At 42.0% G+C, this 19,281-nt stretch overlaps 1 protein-coding gene and 1 long non-coding RNA gene across 2 annotated transcripts in view; one reads left to right on the forward strand and one right to left on the reverse strand.

The window, feature by feature from the left end:
- LOC138972454 (cell death abnormality protein 1-like) overlaps positions 1 to 14,513 on the reverse strand; it is a 70,793-nt gene extending 56,280 nt beyond the window's left edge. Inside the window, exons 1-3 of the mRNA XM_070345100.1 lie at positions 14,375 to 14,513; positions 10,717 to 10,857; positions 7,366 to 7,500 (exon numbers count right to left, since the gene is read on the reverse strand). Of these exons, the coding sequence (XP_070201201.1) occupies positions 7,366 to 7,500; positions 10,717 to 10,857; positions 14,375 to 14,423 (325 nt within the window). The 5' untranslated portion in view covers positions 14,424 to 14,513. The remainder of the gene's footprint in view (positions 1 to 7,365; positions 7,501 to 10,716; positions 10,858 to 14,374) is intronic.
- A 3,120-nt stretch (positions 14,514 to 17,633) lies between these two features.
- On the forward strand, positions 17,634 to 18,432 carry LOC138974226 (uncharacterized). The gene is made up of 2 exons (XR_011458347.1): positions 17,634 to 17,811; positions 18,081 to 18,432. It is a non-coding gene; the product is annotated as an uncharacterized lncRNA (long non-coding RNA).
- Positions 18,433 to 19,281: the final 849 nt, after the last annotated feature.

Genomic DNA, 19,281 nt, shown 5'->3' on the forward strand with positions numbered 1-19,281 from the left:
ATGTCCTATATAACGCAAATCTATCACTGTTCTGAACATGAAAATTCCATTCCTGCCATCTACAATCAATCAATCTTTCTCTGAAATCTTTCAAAAAACGGTTCTCATATTGCACTCCTTGATTCATTCATACAAACCCAAAACCATTCTGACATAATTTACAACGTACGCTAGACACCCAGTTTCTTTTACCTCTTTCATCCAGTTCACGCAACGATATATAGGCTTTATGTGGCAATCTATTTACGTCCATTCTTAAAAACTTCAACCAATATTTAACACAACGTATTGCAGCATTCACATAAATGGGATACCTATTCATCTCTCCGTACACAAAATCGTTGCGTGTGCGTGATCCAACATCTTTCTTTCTTTATTTGGTGTTTAACGTCGTTTTCAACCACGAAGGTTATATCGCGACGAGGGAAACGGGGGAGATGGGATATGGGAAAAGGGGGGGGGGGGATGGGATAGAGCCACTTGTTAAGTGTTTCTTGTTCACAAAAGCACTAATAAAAAAATTGCTTCAGGGGCTTGCAACGTAGTACAATATATATGACCTTACTGGGAGAATGCAAGTTTCCAGTACAAAGGACTAAACATTTCTTACATACTGCTTGACTAAAATCTTTACAAACATTGACTATATTCTATACAAGAACCACTTAACAAGGGTAAAAAGTGAAGAATTTTATGGGTGAGAAAAGGAAAGTAAAAGGACTTTGGGGAGGCAGAAATAGAGAAGAAACAAGAAAAAGATCCTAATTAGGTTCACGGCATCGAGAGTGATGCGACCTTCTCTCAGAAGTTAGTAGAGAAGGCTCCCCCATCCACCACCCGGGGGACGCGTCTCTACGTCAATTAGGGGGCGCGAGGATCCAACATCAAGAAATTTCTTTAGGGCAAATAAATGAACCTTTTCAGACTGTAATGCAGAATTCTCAAGACCCCACAGTTCAGCTCCATATATTGCAATTGGCAAAACCTGAGAATCAAATGATTTTAAATAAACTTTCAAATTATTATTACCAAGCTTGGAAATTTTTTTTAATATACACAACAATGCGTTTTTCGCTTTGCTTGCAAGGTCACAACAAGTGGCGGTAAAACTGAGTTTTGTGGAGAACAATATTCATAAATACTTATAAACATTAACCACTGGCATTATCTTTCCATCATACTTCCATTTCTCTCTTACACTCAAGAATCCACCCTTCCAAAAAACAACAATATTACTCTTATTCATATTTAATTTAAGGTGTAATTTTGATGCTGCATGTTGCAAATTATTCAACTGCGTCTGTAGACCAACCACAGTCTCAGATAATAGAAGAACATCATCAGCCAATAATAAAATAAATAGCTCCATATAATCATTCAAAAACTGTGCACCATGTCTTCCTTTTTCAATAATTTCCCAAGCCAACTCGTTTATAAAGAGAGAAAACAAAAGAGGACTACAAACATCACCTTGTTTCACACCGTAGGTACACTTAATATAATCAGTCAAATGTACACCACATTTCACTCGGCATTTAACATTTTCATACATACTTTTAATGCAACGGAACAACTTTCCTTTTATGCCATTTTTCAACAAAATTGGTCACATCAGGTTACGATCGATAGAATCAAATGCTTTTTCAAAATCTATAAATGGCACATAGAGTTTACGATTAAAGGAAAACTGCTTCTGTACAAACGCCAACAATGTAAACATATGATCGACAGTTGAATAATTCGTTTTAAACCCAGCTTTATATTCTCCGGTAAGATTATAACGTTCACTCCATTCTTGAAGTCTACAGTTGATAATTGTACAATACACTTTACTACTCACATCACATAGTGATATTCCTCGATAATTACTTGTATCATTAGCATCACCTTTTTTGAATAACGGGAGTACAAATGATTCGGTCCAAGCTTCTGGAAAAACACCTTTTGTCAAAAAGAACATTAAACAATTTCACCCAAAAAATCAACAATCTGTGGTTCAGAACCTTTCAATAACTCAGGTATTATTCCATCTGGTCCAGGAGATTTATGATCTTTACATTTTCTTAATGCATTCAAAACTTCCTCTTGTGAAATCGGATTATTCAAAATACTGTCTTGCTCACCTTCATCGTAATTAAAACTTTCCACATTACTTTCATCTTTTTCCAACAGCTCTTTACAATGTTGAAACCACACATCAACGAGCACATTGTTCGTAACACTTTTTCTTTTAAAAAGACAGTTTTCGCATTGCGCCCCAAAAATCATGTTGATTATTTACAGAGTCAACCAAGTACTGTATCTTCGCATCATTATGTTGCTTTTTCTTCCTTTCCAGCAAGTGCTTATATTCTCGCCTCGTTGTACAAAATGCAGTACGACCATCCACATCCTTTGAGCCACAACATATCTCTAACATCTTCCAAACACTTTGCCTTGCTTTCCTACATTCTTCATCAAACCAGTCACCCATACTCTTCCTTTCATTCACAAACACTCTCTTCTTCATACATTGAGCATTCTGCTTAATACAGTCACAAAACATATGGACAGCATAGTCAATATTAACGTCAATCAGACTCATGGCGTAACTCAACTTGGCCTGGCTATCATCTCCGTTCATAATCGTCGCAAACAGCTCTGCATTCGCACCATTCCATACAAATCTTTCAACCACACCTTCTGCTTTTACACGCTTATCATGACACACATTTTCTTTCAAACATTTGGCAAAAAGTACAACTGGCATATGGTCTGACTCGATACGTTCCATAACTGACAGAGTGCTCGCATCAGAAACTAGAGCAGACAAATCGTTCGACAACAAAAAGTATTCATTTACACTGCATCCGCGTTCCGAAATGTAAGTAAAACGCCCCTCTTCGTCACCTGTTATGACACCATTCAAAACAGACAGATCTAGCGCTGTGCACATATTTAACAAACGCTTTCCATAACTATTTAAAACCTTGTCTTCAGAGCATCGGTTGTCGCACACGATGTGGCTTTTTATAAAGCGAATCCACAACATTTTCATCAAGTACAAAAGTCTGCGAAACATTGGAGATCCTGCTGTTTAAATCACCCTCGACAATCACATACGTATCATTCATACTTAGCATACAATCAGTAATACATTCTTCCAGCATGCTTATTCTATTATCACAATCAAAAACAGTGTAATATGGAGATCCTTCTGGTGGTACGTACGCACACACATAAAGGATATATTTCGATAGCCCAAACACGCTCTTATCAATAACAAAAGCATACACATTTGCACAAAGCACATTCACTTCACGAATTTTAGGAACGAATTCATTCCTAACAAGACATAAAATCCCTCCCGATCTACGTCCATGTTTTGAGAACTTTGTTGCTGATTTGCAAAAAAAACAGAATATCCTGTAAAAACATTCATCTCAAAATATTCCATATGTGTCTCGACCAAAGAAATGAAATCGAAAGTACGAACAACAGAAATAAACTCTCCGTCTGTTAACTTAGACATCAAACCATTTACATTCCACTGCAGAAAAGAGAAAGTTTTACACACGGATACATTTGGTCTCTAATCGTCCCCTCTCCCCGTGGTATAGCGGTGTGGGACCTGAACTACAAGACGCCAAGCGGGAGAGGAGGACGGCGGAGCGTCAGTGGCGCGCCACAGGTCTAACCGTGCACCGGCAAATATTTCAGGCGGCCAGAAACCGGGTCATCGCCATCGTCGACCATGCCAAGTCTGCATTCTTCTCATCCAAAATACTCGCATGCACCTCAGTCAAACAGCTGTTTAGTGTCACCAATGACATCTTAGGCAAGGTGACTTGTTCCCCTCTTCCCACCATGTTCTCTGTACATGAGCTTCCCCAGAAGTTCGCTGACTTTTTCACTGCGAAGATCGCGCTTATTCGCGAGAAGCTTGATTCTGCTGTTGTCCCGCCTTCACCGGTTGCCGATAGGATGTATTGTGGTCCAGCTCTGCAGCGTTTTGAGCCTGTCACCAGCGAGTTTGTAAAAAAAGTGTGTTTAGGCGCTAGTCCGAAAACGTGCGAGCTTGACCCCATTCCGTCCTCTCTGCTGTGTGATTGTATTGATGACCTTCTTCCATACCTCACTCACGTCATCAACGACTCTCTGACTTCCGGCTCATTCCCAGATGAATTCAAACCTGCAATAGTTAGGCCCCTCATCAGAAAACCTTCACTTGACAAGAATTCCTTGAAAAAACTTTAGGCCCGTTTCGAACTTGTCATTCCTTTCAAAAATCACTGAAAAAATTGTCCTTTCACAACTTCTCACTCACCTAGAGCAAAACCACCTTCTCAACACCCATCAGTCTGCATACAGGAAAAACCATAGTACTGAGACAGCACTTCTGAAGATTGTAAACGACATCCTTCTTGGCTTTGACGAAAATCAGGTCTCCATTCTAACACTACTGGACTTGTCTAGCGCATTTGATACGATAGACCACGAAATTCTGCTCCACAGGCTTCAGCACTCCTTTGGTGTTCATGATCTGGCCCTTTCCTGGGTTCGTTCGTACCTTACTAACCAGACGCAGACCGTTTGTGTCAACGGCATCAAATCTCAACCTTCAGCTCTCCAGCACGGTGTCCCGCAAGGGTCCGTGCTTGGCCCCATACTTTTCGTTCTATATGCCTCCCCTGTGTCCGATGTTATCAGTCGCCATGCGTTGTCGCACGAGAGTTTCGCTGATGATACACAGCTTCATCAGTCTGCCCCTCTTGCTGAAGTTGACGATCTGGTATCTCGGACACAGGATTGCATTGCGGACCTCAGTGATTGGATGTCTTTAAACAAACTCCAGTTAAATAGTGACAAAACCGAAGTTATGCTGACCTGTCCCAAGAAATTTCTCAATCACCCTTCTTTTCCTGCCTCTCTCACTGTCAACGAACTACCTATCTCTTTCTCTCCGTCTGTCCGCAGCCTTGGCGTCACTCTCGATCCAACTCTCTCTTTCCAAAAACACATCTCTAACATCTGCAAGTCCGCCTATCTAGAGCTGCGCAAGATTAGTTCAGTCCGTCACTACCTCACCACTGATGCAACCAAAACGTTAGTGTGTTCTTTAGTCCTCTCTTCTTCTTCTTCTTCTTCTGCGTTCGTGGGCTGAAACTCCCACGTACACACATGTTTTTTGCACGAGTGGAATTTTACGTGTATGACCGTTTTTACTAGTCCTCTCAAAGATAGATTATTGCAATTCTCTTCTGGCCGGTCTCCCTAAGTACCTTTTAGATAGACTTCAAAGGATCCAAAATAACGCTGCCCGCCTGGTCTTCAAATCTTCCAAGTATGAACACGCCACACCCCTTCTTCACTCTCTACACTGGCTGCCTATCACTAAAAGGATCGAATAAAAACTCCCCTCTCTTTCTTTTGCCGTCGTTTCTGGTTCTGCCCCAGAATACTTGTCAGAACTCCTCAATCTCTACACCCCCTCTCGTCAGCTTCGCTCCGCCGCCGACACTCGACTCCCCACAGTGCAAACAAAGACATGTGGCGAGAGGTCCTTCGCCTATCAAGCCCCTGTGACCTGGAATAGATTACCTCTGCCTCTCAGACACACAGATTCTCTCACTACATTCAAGACAAATCTCAAAACACACCTCTTTCAGCGCAAGTGATTTCCCCTCCAGCATCTCCCCACCCACCCCATCCTGCCCCACCTCACCCCCTACCTAGTGCCTAAAATAACGCGTATATATATTTTCTGCGCTTTGTGTCAGCACTGTCTGTGTGTGTGTAAATAGTACTGTTGACACGTTTTTATATAGAAGCCTACTGTGGTTCTTGTGCTTAGGCTGTGTATTGGATTGTCACTGTATGCCTGCATTATTAGATGTCAGTAATAATTATATGTGCTGATTGTTCTCTTTGCCTGCGCGCGTATAGTATGTTGGTTATGTTTGGTTATAGTATGTTTGCTTATGTTTGGTCGTTATTTTTGCCTGTGCGTGTATTGTATGTTTGGTCGTTTTCTTTGCCTGTGCATGTATAGTTTGTTGGTTATGTTTGGTCGGTTTCTTTGCCTGTGCGTGTATTGTATGTTTGGTCGTTTTCTTTGCCTGTGCATGTATAGTTTGTTGGTTATGTTTGGTCGGTTTCTTTGCCTGTGCGTGTATAGTATGCTTGGTCGATGTATGTATTGTAAAGCACTAAGGGTAGACAATTTTCTAGAATAGCGCTATAAAAGTTTGTATTATTATTATTATTATTATTATTATTATACATTACTTTTACAAAAATACACATCATCTTTACTTGTGTTTTCATTTGTTTTTTCATTCGGCGGCGTTTCACCACTGTCAAGTGCCATAACACATTCGCTGGTCTGCCGCTGAGCCACCGCGACACGAACACTTTCATTATAATATCACTGTCTGTAGCACACGGCTGGCCTGCACGTAAGTTTGTGACAGTGATGTCACCAGTCACGGAAAATTCACGTGCACTAGCTTCAGTCAAAACCGGTGTCGCTTCAGGTCTATCTCCCCTCTTATTTCGTACCACAGGGACAATGTTCTTAGTCAGTCTTTTTCGTGTTTTTTTGTGGTATCACTATCAGGGCGGCCAGCTTCCTATCTTAATTCTTTAAGAATCTCTCCATCGGCATCCAATACATGCTTCCTACCTTCTATCAGAAGGTGATCAAACACCATCGTAGCCCTTTTACCTTCTGACCTGGCTCGCTTCAGATGCGGTATCAACTTGCGTCTTGTATCCCTCACGCGCATGGAGAAGTCCTCGCCAATGAAGATCTGGTTGCCTTGTAGCTTCCGCTTTGCTTTCAGCATCTTCCTGGTAGAAAGTGCAGCGCGCAATCACCGGTGAGTTTGGCCTGGCACTAAGACGATGCACTCTGTCAAACTGCACGTCCTCTGATAGTTCAAGCTTGTCCGTAATCATTTCTTTCAGCACAGCTTCACACTCGTCTGATGTCTCGTCCTTCCTTCTTTCCATCCCATGAATAATGATGTTATTGCGTTTGGATCGACATTCTAAATCGTCTGTTTTCTTCTCCATGTCACCCAAACGTTTTTCTAAGTTTATGTTGTATTCTTGGAGCTGTACATTCTGATTCTTAAGTTCAGAGCGCTGTTGTTGGTGACGAAGGTCGGGGTGTGGTCGACCAGCGCCACCTTCGCCTTGCTGCAGGCCCTGGACAGGGCGTCGTTGGAAGCCGCCACAGACTGATCTTCAAATACACGTATATTTCTGGCCAACAAACTACTGTTTAACATCTGGGCTATGCCACTGACAAAATATCCTTAAGGCTTTTTGTTCTCAGTGTATGTAGAGAATTTGTATACTTCATGTGGAACAAGAACTTACCGCAGACACCCGCAGATGCAAAATAATAATCTGCACACACGCATGTCTTTGGTGACGTTGACGAAGGGCATTCAGCGTGTGAATCAACGCAGAGTTCGCCTATGCAGGCGCCGCCAGGCCTCCCTACCCCTGGATCTGTTAAAATAAATCAGTTTCGGTTAAAAGCCTTGCCATGTAAACGATTCGGCTCACCATCTCACAGCTGATCAGGCTTATACACAAAATACGACCATCCCTCAATGTGGACACATAGCCACATTGAACATCCTGACTGCTTGCTGAATGCTGTTATATTGTAGGGGCTAACAAGTTCATAACAAGCCACATTGAACATCCTGACTGCTTGCTGAATACTGTTAGATTGTAGGGGGTAACAAGTTCATAACAAGCCACATTGAACATCCTGACTGCTTGCTGAATACTGTTAGATTGTAGGGGGTAACAAGTTCATAAGAAGCCAGAAGAGTCAGTTAAACAAATAATCTGATCAAACTAATGTGGACAGAGAGAAGCCGCGTTGTTGAGTTTTAGATGTGTAGTGTCCAAGAGGAGGGATGGTCCTGCAGTGAAACCCGGCTATATTGACATCCCGGCTACATTGACATCCCGGCTATAGTGACATCCCGGCTATATTGACATCCCGGCTATATTGACATCCCGGCTATATTGACATCCCGGCTATATTGACAACCCGGCTATATTGACATCCCGGCTGTATTGACAACCCGGCTATATTGACATCCCGGCTATATTGACATCCCGGCTATATTGACAACCCGGCTATATTGACATCCCGGCTATATTGACAACCCGGCTATATTGACATCCCGGCTATATTGACATCCCGGCTATATTGACAACCCGGCTATATTGACATCCCGGCAATATTGACATCCCGGCTATATTGACATCCCGGCTATATTGACATCCTGGCTATATTTACAACCCGGCTATATTGACATCCCGGCTATATTGACATCCCGGCTATATTGACATCCCGGCTATATTAAACATCCCGGCTGTATTGAAGAATTTTTTAGGTCCCGGCTGAAGCTCTACTTTTTCTTTGTTAAAAAATGTTGGCTACATTGAAGTCGGCTATATTGAAATCCCGGCTATATTGAAACAAAAATTCAGCCCACGGGACGTTTTTACCTGGCTATATTAAATGTGTGCTCCAAAGATTTGCTTAACTTTTTATTTGTAAGAACAATGACTGCGCGGGCGCCGAATGATATGACACGCCTCTGTCAGCGCAATCAGTTGAGGCAGGGGAGAGGCCAGATCAGCATCAACTTTCGAGTCAGGAGGTCTCTGATAACAATTACAGTCTAACAATGCCGCGGGCCTCTGACAGCTACGCCATGTAGTCTTGTAGTGCGTAGATCTCCCCGACTTCATTTCTCTTGTACATGCGAGTAGTTTCCCTTTGTACACTAGCAACAATGGCTGCAAAACAAACAAGTCGCTTAAGGCGAAATAACTACATTTAGTCAAGCTGTCGAACTCACAGAATGAAACTGAACGCACTGCATTTTTTTCACAATGACCGTAGTCCGCCGCTCGTACAAAAGGCAGTGAAATTAACGAGCCTGTTTAGCGCGGTAGTGGTTGGGCTGTGCTGCAAAGCACGCTTTTCTGTACCTCTCTTCGCTTTAACTTTCTGAGCGTGTTTTTAATCCAAACATATCATATCTATATGTTTTTGGAATCAGGAACCGACAAGGAATAAGATGAAATTATGTTTAAATCGATTTCGGAAATTTAATTTTAATCATGTTTATTTTTTTTATTTTTAGAGCTTGTTTTTAAGAATATAACATATGTATATGTTTTTTAAATCAGAAAATGATGAAGACTAAGATAAACGTAAATTTGGATAATTTAATAAAAAAAATAATTTTAATTACAATTTTCGAATTTTTAATGACCAAAGTCATTAATTCATTTTTAAGCCTCCAAGCTGAAATGCAATACCAAAGTCCAGCCTTTGTCGAAGATTGCTTGACCAAAATTTCAATCAATTTGATTGAAAAATGAGGGTGTGACAGTGCCGCCTCAACTTTTACAAAAAGCCGGATATGACGTCATCAAAGACATTTATCCAAAAAATGAAAAACGAGTCTGGGGATATCATACCCAGGAACTCTCATGTCAAATTTCATAAAGATCGGTCTAGTAGTTCACTCTGAATCGCTCTACACACACACACGCACGCGCACAGACAGACAGACAGACAGACAGACAGACAGACAGACAGACAGACAGACACACACACACACACACAGACACACACACACACACACACACACACACACACACCACACCCTCGTCTCGATTCCCCCCCCTACGTTAAAACATTTAGTCAAAACTTGACTAAATGTAAAAAATCGAGCTTATTCAGAAGCTGGAAACTGGCTGCAAAAAAAGAAAGGAAGTAGCTGAGGAATATGGAATGTGTGTATAAAGGAGGGGGGGCGTGCGTGTAAGGGAGGGGGGGGCGTGCGTGTAAGGGAGGGGGGGGGAAGTGCGTGTGTGTGAGTGTTTGTCCGTGTGTGTGTGTGTGCAGAGAAAAGCAAGGAGGCTCGAAGAACAACAGCCAACAGGTGAAAGATTAATGGGAATATATCTCACATCAAACGCAATGTGTGGACACGGAAATAAGAACGTATAGTGAAAACAAGTTTGGTTATATGTGACCCTCCACCACGAAATGAGTCGCCTGTCACCTTTGCATGATTTTCATATTTTTACATTTTCCGAAAGAATTTGTTATGCTCTATCCAGTGGTGAAAACCGTTTTAGAAAAGAGCGAAAACTGTTTGAGTTATAAGCATGTGACTAAGTTGACCCTCACACTGTTACCAGACACTCCCCGGACTTATATTAAGCCTAGCGCCGAACCGCGCGAGGTGACATGCGACTCATTTCGTGGTGGAGGGTCACATATTGATTTTCTGAAGAAACAAGGAGGGACATTTAATATAACCGAGAATTGCCTATATTGAAGTTCCGGCTATATTGAAGGTCTTCCCGGGTCCCGTGCCACTTCAATATAGCCGGGGTTCACTGTATTCCATGTGCAAGCCTGGCAGGGTCTCAGAGGGTGAGTGGAATACAATTATTGTTGACACAGGAAGGTTTGGACCTATACATATAGATATAGTGTCATTTCTAGTCGGATGCTGTGGGTTCATTACGTGTGTGTGTGTGTGTGTGTGTGTGTGTGTGTGTGTGTGTGTGTGTGTGTGTGTGTGTGTGTGTGTGTATTACTTGGTGAGAGTGAGCGAAAGAGTATTCATGCGTGTGTGCATGTGTGCGTTCGTGCGTGTGTGTGTTCATTGAACTTACAACATTCTCCCCCGGTGACTCCGCTGTAATGTGCATCGCACTCGCAGAATCCGTTGGCCGCCGAGCACGCAGCGTGTGCTACACACTCTCCACCTGAACCATCGGTACACGCAGCGCCTACTTTGGTCGGTGTCACTTTCACTGTCAGATGTACAATCACACATAGAATAATATATAGAATCATAGACATTTATTCTTTAACTCTTTCAGCCCTGCTATTCGCTGGACATTATTTCCTCTTGTTCCTGCCTATGTTTGTACTAAATATACCCTTCATTCCTGGGTTCTGGGTTCAAATGAGGCCATCTCCTCACATAGGCAACATGCTAAAGAACCTGAAACATGCAAGTGTACTTACAGTTTGATGACCAGATTAACCCAGACCAAGTATATCCAAAGCATGTCTATTGTCTCACTCACTTTAAGTCACAGAGTTATCAGGTAATTTTGTTGTCATAGTCAAGAGGTATCAGCTGTAAGCACAAGTTCGTTTCCTGAATGTACAACCCAAAATGTTACTAATCCTGCTTACAAAACACATCTACTTCAAGAGTTGAAAAACAAATGTGCATTTTCATCTTCTAGCTTATCACCACAGTCACTGTCATTTACTAACACATTTGCAAGCTATGTTACGCATTCATGTTATGTTAAGATGTTGATGCTATGTATGGTAGTGTCATTAATGGATTAAGTGATCCATGGGTTAAGTATAACTTGGATATTGACTGTGGACGGAATGACATACATGACATGATGTCAGAAGTACGTGTGTAATGTTTAGTATGGAATGTGAATGTAGAATGAACGAGAGAGATGATACACGACTGTTTAGAAAGAAGAGATGGTTTAAGAGAATGTTATATTAAGACTTGGGTTAATTCTTTAGGGGTTTTCACGACGGTGTCCGGGGGTTGGAACCCACACTGGAGAGAGTTCGTGACGATGTCAGGACAAGAAGTCACATCAGCGAAGGTGGATGGACGGTGGAGTCCCCATCAACACTGGGCGTTGAGACGAACCGGTACGTTTCACTAAGGGCGAAACAGTGTTTTCTCGGGGAGGAACTTGAGAACGGATAACGTAATCATCATGGATAACGTTTGCACAAGAATGTGTAAAGGACGGCATGAAGTGAGAACTACAGAATGTGTAAAGGACGGCATGAAGTGAGAACTACAGAATGTGTAAAGGACGGCATGAAGTGAGAACTACAGAATGTGTAAAGGACGGCATGAAGTGAGAACTACGAACTCGTGAGTGTCTGTCAGCACCCTCTCTTGTGGAATAACCTAGTATTGAGGCAGTATGGTTTAGCAAGAGTGTTATACTATGTGATCACATGCATTGAGTGATTAAGATACGACTATGTGAACTGAGTGTTCGAGAGTGGTGATTTGTATTTCTGTATTGATGTGAAGAATTGTGTTGTAACTTGTGAGGGAATAATAAGTCTGTATCCTCCCAAATTCTGTGTTTGAAGTGTGTAGTGTATTAATAGAAAATAACTTATTTATTCGCATATTCCACTTCATGACATTCTGCCGATGCTATAATGTTTTTCTTTCTTAAACCACACTCTAATAGTAACCCTTCCCATTGTGTGCTAAACATGACTGGTCTGTGTTTTCAATGATTTTGCTGCAGTGTGAGAACAAATAGTCTAAAAAGTATCGGGCTGCGGGCCGGGAGGTCGTGGGTTCGAATCCCATCAGGGTCATGTGGGTTTTTCGGGCTACGATCGGCTCCTACCCAGAGTGGAAGTGCTATGGTTCCTATGGGAAGGCTGGGATCACACAGCCGAGTGTCATTCACTTAACGATTGCGACTTTGAGGGTACTCAGGTTGTGTATACCTGACCAACACCGCAGGTGCGGCAGTTCTCGGGCCTGGTTGATGCCAGGATATATTATGACAGTAAGCGTAGAGTGCTGCCCTGTCATGTAGTCTCAAAAACCAAATTGGAAATCCAAAGCATCATTATAATCATCCTCATCTCATTAATCATCCACAAATATAAATTGTCCTTGCTCTTGTGGCCCTTCATGCCCGGAGCTCTCATGGTGACCTTGGTCTCAGTGTTCCTGTTCCTTCCTTCCCTGAATAGTAGTTCTGCTGTCAGTCTTCAACGTGTGACGTTCTGAGGGGTCGACGGAGGGACGTGGTGGCGGTCTGCTCTCTGGAGGGGACGCTCACTCAGTCTGGCTCCGCGACTTAAAGTCAATGTCGTTTGTAGGGGGCATAGTAGGTAGTGGGCTGCGTCCGTTAGCTCGGGACAGACCCACTACTGAACACCGTCGAAGTGACTCAGCAGAAGCGCCTGTAATATCGACAAGCCTGGCAGCGGAACGAAATTCAGAGGTGGTTGGAGCAGCGAGTGTAGGGACGGGGCGGTGTGGGAGCAAAACGGGACAGGGGAACAAGTGTAAAGACTGGTCTGTGTTGTCAATGACTTTGCTACAGTGTGAGAACAATTTAAATAGTGTAAACAATCTCACGCCCATAACGCTGTGACACGAAACTCATTTGGTCGTGTTCTGCCAATACTATAATGTTTTCCTTCCCAATTTCAAAGCTGAAAATGACTGGTCTGTGTTGTCAATGATTTTCTGCAAGAATGCGATCTCTCTATTTGTCGCAAAGACCGTGTGACAAAAACGTTCTGAGCGGAAGAACAATCTGCTGAGTGTAATTACGTTTCAGAAGATAGTTTTTTAAAACAGTTTATCACTCAGACACACACAGGAACACTACAACGTTATTATTCAGGCCTCATTTGCTTTCCTTTGTCATGTATGAAAGTACTGGCCTTGGATGAAGAAAGTGACGTGTCGCTTTGCAACAAATTGGTCGCCATTTTCCGCCGTGTTTTGTGAATAAAACGTGTCAACTACCCACATACACAAAACGATGCTGTTGGTTCATTTGTGTTTCCTTATTGTTTATGTCATGCTTTGCAGTTGAGTATGCTTTGTTGTCTTCTCAATTCAATGGATGACTATAAAATAAGCATTTAAATGCGAAGGTGTTAAAACATGACCAATGATCTAAGCCGTTCACATGAGTGTGCGTGCGGGCGCGCGCGTGTGTGTGTGAGTGTGTGTGTGTGTGTGTGTGTGTATGTGTGTGTGTGTGTGTGTGTGTGTGTATGTGTGTGTGTGTGTGTGTGTGTGTGTGTGTGTGTGTATGTGTGTGTGTGTGTGTGTGATTGCAAGGGTGTGTTTGTCCGTCTGTTATGTGCGTATGCGTGTGTTTTGTGTGTTTGAGTTTTGTGTGAGTCAATGTGTGTGTGTGTGTGTGTGTGTGTGTGTGTACACGATTGTGTGTGTGTGTGTGTGTGTGTATGTGTGTGTGTGTGACGTGGGGTGCGTGTGTGTGTGTGTGTGTGAGAGAGAGAGAGAGAGAGAGAGAGAGAGAGAGAGAGAGAGAGAGAGAGAGAGAGAGAGAGAGAGAGAGAGAGAGAGAGAGAGAGAGAGAGAGAGAGAGAGAGAGGATTTGTCATTCGCTGGGGGTTTGCAGGGCCTTGGTATTGCACTTCTACTGAATGTGTATACTTGTTTAAGGAACCACAGCACAAAAGAGACACAACTGTGAACATTGACAGCATGGCTCTCGGGATGTTTGTCAACTTTTGATTGTGCAACTTGGCTTAACGTACCGCAAGAGTTCCCTGGGCTTCCCGTTGTTCCTGCTCTGCACACACACATCTCGGACCCGGCGTCACCCGCACACGTCGTTGTGGCGTCACACGAATCTGTGTCACTCGAGGTGCAACTATGGCCAACAGTTTTTTCTGTAATAGCCTCTGAAAATCCAGTTAAGGCATATTCGAAAAAAATTACTGAAGGACTACGGTACAAGCTTTGTGGTTGTGATTTCTATTGAAAACCCAGCATTCAAAACACAAGTGCATTATTCACTGACAATTTAGTAAAGCATCCCTAAAAGAATATTAAAAGACAATGACAGAAGTTTTGTGATTCCTGAAAATCAAACAAACCAATGAAAACAGTTTATCGAAAGACTAGAGATGAAGAGTAGCAATCATCATTTTCACTGACAATCAAGCAATTATAGACTCACCGCATGTCCCAGTGTGTATGTTAAGGTTAAAATCAGCATTACACAGACAGATGGAGTTCACGCACTGAAGGTTGGAATTAACCACACAAGGTGTTGTGTCTGAGCAGGACCCTCCGTGCAAAGCTGTGGAATCACTTAGCTCTGAAACAATGAAAAGTGTGGTCAGTCCATGGATCCTTGAATCGGTCATTCAGCAAGCCAATCGTTAATGCACGAATAATCTTTGCTTCAGTCATTCTTTCAAGCAGTCAGTCAGTCAGGCAGGCATACGCTTACTCATAGTCCTTTGTATAAACACAACCAGCTGATTTGCTACTGTTTTGCGTTATGGCGTAAGTACGGGAGCGTGCGCGTCCTCATTCTTACCACTGTTGAGTTCTGGCATGCGCTCCACCCCCACCCATCCCCTGTTGCTGTTTGACGTGTTTTACCAAATGCAAAATGACGATCATGCATTAAACAGATGATTCCCTTTCTAAAGACCCACGCCTCTTAACCCTGCTAAAAATGACTTGTTTTGTGACGTGACAATGTTACATATCCATGAACTTTTTTCGGAAGTAAGCGGATTATTAACCCTATCTTTGAGTTACAAACGATTACAAACGATTCTCATACATGCTCTTAAGTGGGGAAGTTAACCAAAAAGAAAGAAAGGAGCTATCACGACTTGGATGGATTAAAGATGACTCGCAAGATGCTTTGCACAGGAAGACGTATTTGTAAAGGCACACCCCTTCTATTAATATAACAACAATAATAATAATAATAATAATAATAATAACTGGACATTTGTAAGTGCCTAACATATGGATCTAGGCCCTTTACAAACAAATATATGCAAAATAGAACAATTAAATGTGCAACCTACATAACACAATTAATCATACGGACAAAAATCACCACATGTACTGTTCACAACAAGCATACCAACTTTAAGGGAGAGGAGTACGTGTAGAAATGGAATGGAAAAGACATTAGGCCGGGTTGGTGTAATATTGTGTGAAAAAGAAAGTGTTCAACTGTTGTTTGAAAGAGCTGAGAGAGGTGCAGTGTCTGACAGAGAAGGGAAGAGAGCTCCAGAGTGGTGCATGGTGCAGCACAACAGAAGGTTCTTGCTCCGTGCTGCGTATTAAACCATGTTTCATTCGACCAGGCCTTTATATCGGATAAGACCATTCCTTCACTTGGAAACATATCACCATTCAACACCTTGACTGCTTGCTCAGGCGAATTGGACTTTTTTTAATGAATTAATTTCTTCAAAAGCTACTCAAACCAGGCGCCGACCAGATCTGAGATGGTGAGTTGAACTGTGTTTACCAAAGGCAGTGTGTCTTTAAGAACGCACCTGAAGTTCTAAGCCGTTCCTCACCAGCCTTCCTTATTAGTTTGGGTGCCGAGACGCTAAGGACAGTCCTTTGTTATACGTACCACATAGACCACTGTCGGCATTTCGGGTGTAGGCCGTGCCACATGTGCACAGGTTGGTTGTGCAATCTGCCCCCGACGTGCAGAGGTTCGCGTAGCCATCTGCTGAGCACCCCTGGCCTGCCTGTATCACTGAAACACCCAGTATTTACTACAAATAAACTGGTAGTTAGTTACCCATGCGTCATTCGTATGCCTAGCTGTATTGTCGTGAGATCTCCGTGGCAAACATTCCGCTACGCATATAGAGTTGGCCCTTTGCAGACAAACATCCACAATTCATTGCGTTCGCTGTTTGAAACAATTTTGCTGGAATTTTGCTTCCTTTTAGTGGTCATATTTGAAGGAGTAGATCCAACAATCCATTTCCTTATTACCACAATCAGAAAACAGAATGATTATACATGCAATGTTAATTGCCACGCTTGAAGCGACACAAATCATAACAGCTAAAACTGAATAACTTGTGCATGTCATTGGAACGAACAATCAAATCGGTATCCAAAGCAGTCAGTTATGTTTGCCTGTCTTGTCGTAAAAAAGACGCTATTTAAAGCCGAACAGTTTAGGTATAATTTCTCTGAGAATCCATAAAAGGCGTTTTTTAATCATTTTAAGCAGGTAACGTTACATAAAAAGGCACGGTACATTTCAGTAACTTCTTGGTTTAAACACAATTTTATTCAGAATTTCTTCTCATGAACAGTTCGAAACACACAGCTAGGACACGCACTCAAGCAAAATATCACTTGAACAGAACAATACTAAATTACACACATTTTCGTAATGGTGGACATAACAACAATAAACCAGAAGAACAAATTGAAAGAATGGGGATGGGGAGCTAAATAGGAACAAAGGAATCTACAGAAGATAAAAAAAGATAAGGGAGGGGGAGGGGGAAGAAAGTACTAACAACCACAAGGAGAGACAAGGACGAAAGCGCATAGGAAGAGAACATCAAGTCTAAGACATGCAACATGTAAATTCAAGTAAATGTAACAATTGTTTATGGAAGGCAGTAATTCGTTAACATATAAAATACGAGACAAACGATAATAATCATTACTTATACGCTGCTTATGTAATCAAATACGATAACACAGAGAGAGGCAGTGTGGAGGTACACATACGCCTGCCCACACACATATACACTATCAATGCGTGAACACATTGTTACGACTCAACTCCAAACAACTCTTGTTTAGCCGAGACTGAAATATTTTGTTGCACCATTAGGGTAAGAGTCTACGAGACCTTGGAGACGAAGTAATGACGTCACTAGTATGAGAATCTACATGTTGGATCAACGTCATTACTGCGTCATTAATATGCGAATTTACGTAACTCATGGAGTTGCATCGTGGGATGAAAACAGTTATTTGGAGGAAGGAAACGTGAACCGCTAACCATTACGGTCACTCTATTTGCCGGGTACTGAGAGGCTACAAGTGGGGAACAAGAATCCTGTGTAACCACCGATGAAAAGCCGCCGGCACTTAACCTACCATCCCAAGGCCTGAGATGTAACCCGCAGCCGCACAGACTCGTAGAGTAGTGTCCGGAAAGGAGCATCAAGAGGTAAGGTGTCGTTGTAATATCGAGCGCCCATCAAGGAACAGCTATTATACACTCACATCTATGTCGCATATATTTGTTTTAGAATGTTTAATGAAGTTAATCATAAACGTACATGCTGCAAGTTAGTTCGGCATATAGATCTAGTATTTTATTCAGTAACCATGCTTGGTTTGTCTGCGAACCGCCCGACATGAAGATAGGGCAAGAAATCAAAATTAACCTTGATCCTAGGATACCGTTGTTAATAACAAGTATTACCTTTGATCCAGGGGTTCGAGCGTCTAGGATCCGCTGGGATAAGGGTGAACTAATCAAGCTACGCCACCAGTGTGATCCACCAGCGAGGAGCAAAAGGAGTTTGTCTACTAATTATCATCATCATCCAGTAATCTTCATCAAGTTCGTCACTGCTACGGTCATCATGTGAATCCAGGCTTCCATCAGGACATTCGGACTTTGTAACTAACCAGCCCATTTAAGATAAGTCCAGTTCGACATTAAACTAGCTGTCAATGCAAGAACAATTAACTATGAACGCAAATTCGTTAGATCTAAAATAGAAATAGTTTGTTAAAGAATCCGGAAATATTACCAACCAATAAATTTATTCATTAATCTAAATCATCAGTGTTTTACGAGATTGATTTGAAGCATGACTGTTGTAAAGTATTGAATATAACTTTGGTGTGTTCTTAGATATTGTATATCTAAAACACAAGGTAAAAAGTGGAACTGCAACAATGGGGGCTCTGTCCGGAGATCTATACTGAACTCGTGTTCGTACCTAAGAAAAACTTGCATTGACAACTGGTTTACCCCATAAATTAGTTAGTCAAATTATCCGTGAAGCGACGGAAATTAGAATATTTTCTGGAAAAATCTTTCTTCATTTTTTCTTTCTTCAAAATTCAAAATCATTTCCTGCTTCATGTCGGATTCACTCATATACAGACCAGACGGTGGTATTGGTAAGTAGAATATTTAAATTATTTCTGTAAGAAGAAATTTTAAATAACTCCGTGTTTGATTTGGGTACATTCTGCCCAAAGAATCTTCGCGATCGCTGTTGTTCACGAACAGCGTTTTTGCTAAATTAATTCGTGGAAGGATTTCCATCTAGTTCGTCGAACAGTATCATAGTCATAAGGTAAGACATAGAATTGATGTCCGACAACTTCACGGGAAATTGGCAGTTTACTAACTAACTGTCGGTTCGAATTATACTCTCAAGTTCTGATCAAAACGGTGAGTGTGTTATAGTTCCAACCAGGATGGACGCTCGATAGTACTAGGACCTTAGTTTAAGTTCAGATTAAATTATAACTCTAGTCGGAGTAACATTTAAAACGTGTTGCTTATCTAAGTTGTGCTTCACATTATTAGTTATCTATAACCCGCGGGTTGATAGTTAATAGTGGGGAAAACTTCTGTGGGTGTGTTTGACAGACTGAAGGTCGTCATCACATAAGG

The sequence above is a fragment of the Littorina saxatilis genome, linkage group LG8, assembly GCF_037325665.1.
Source record: "Littorina saxatilis isolate snail1 linkage group LG8, US_GU_Lsax_2.0, whole genome shotgun sequence".
Taxonomy (NCBI): Eukaryota; Metazoa; Mollusca; class Gastropoda; order Littorinimorpha; family Littorinidae; genus Littorina; species Littorina saxatilis.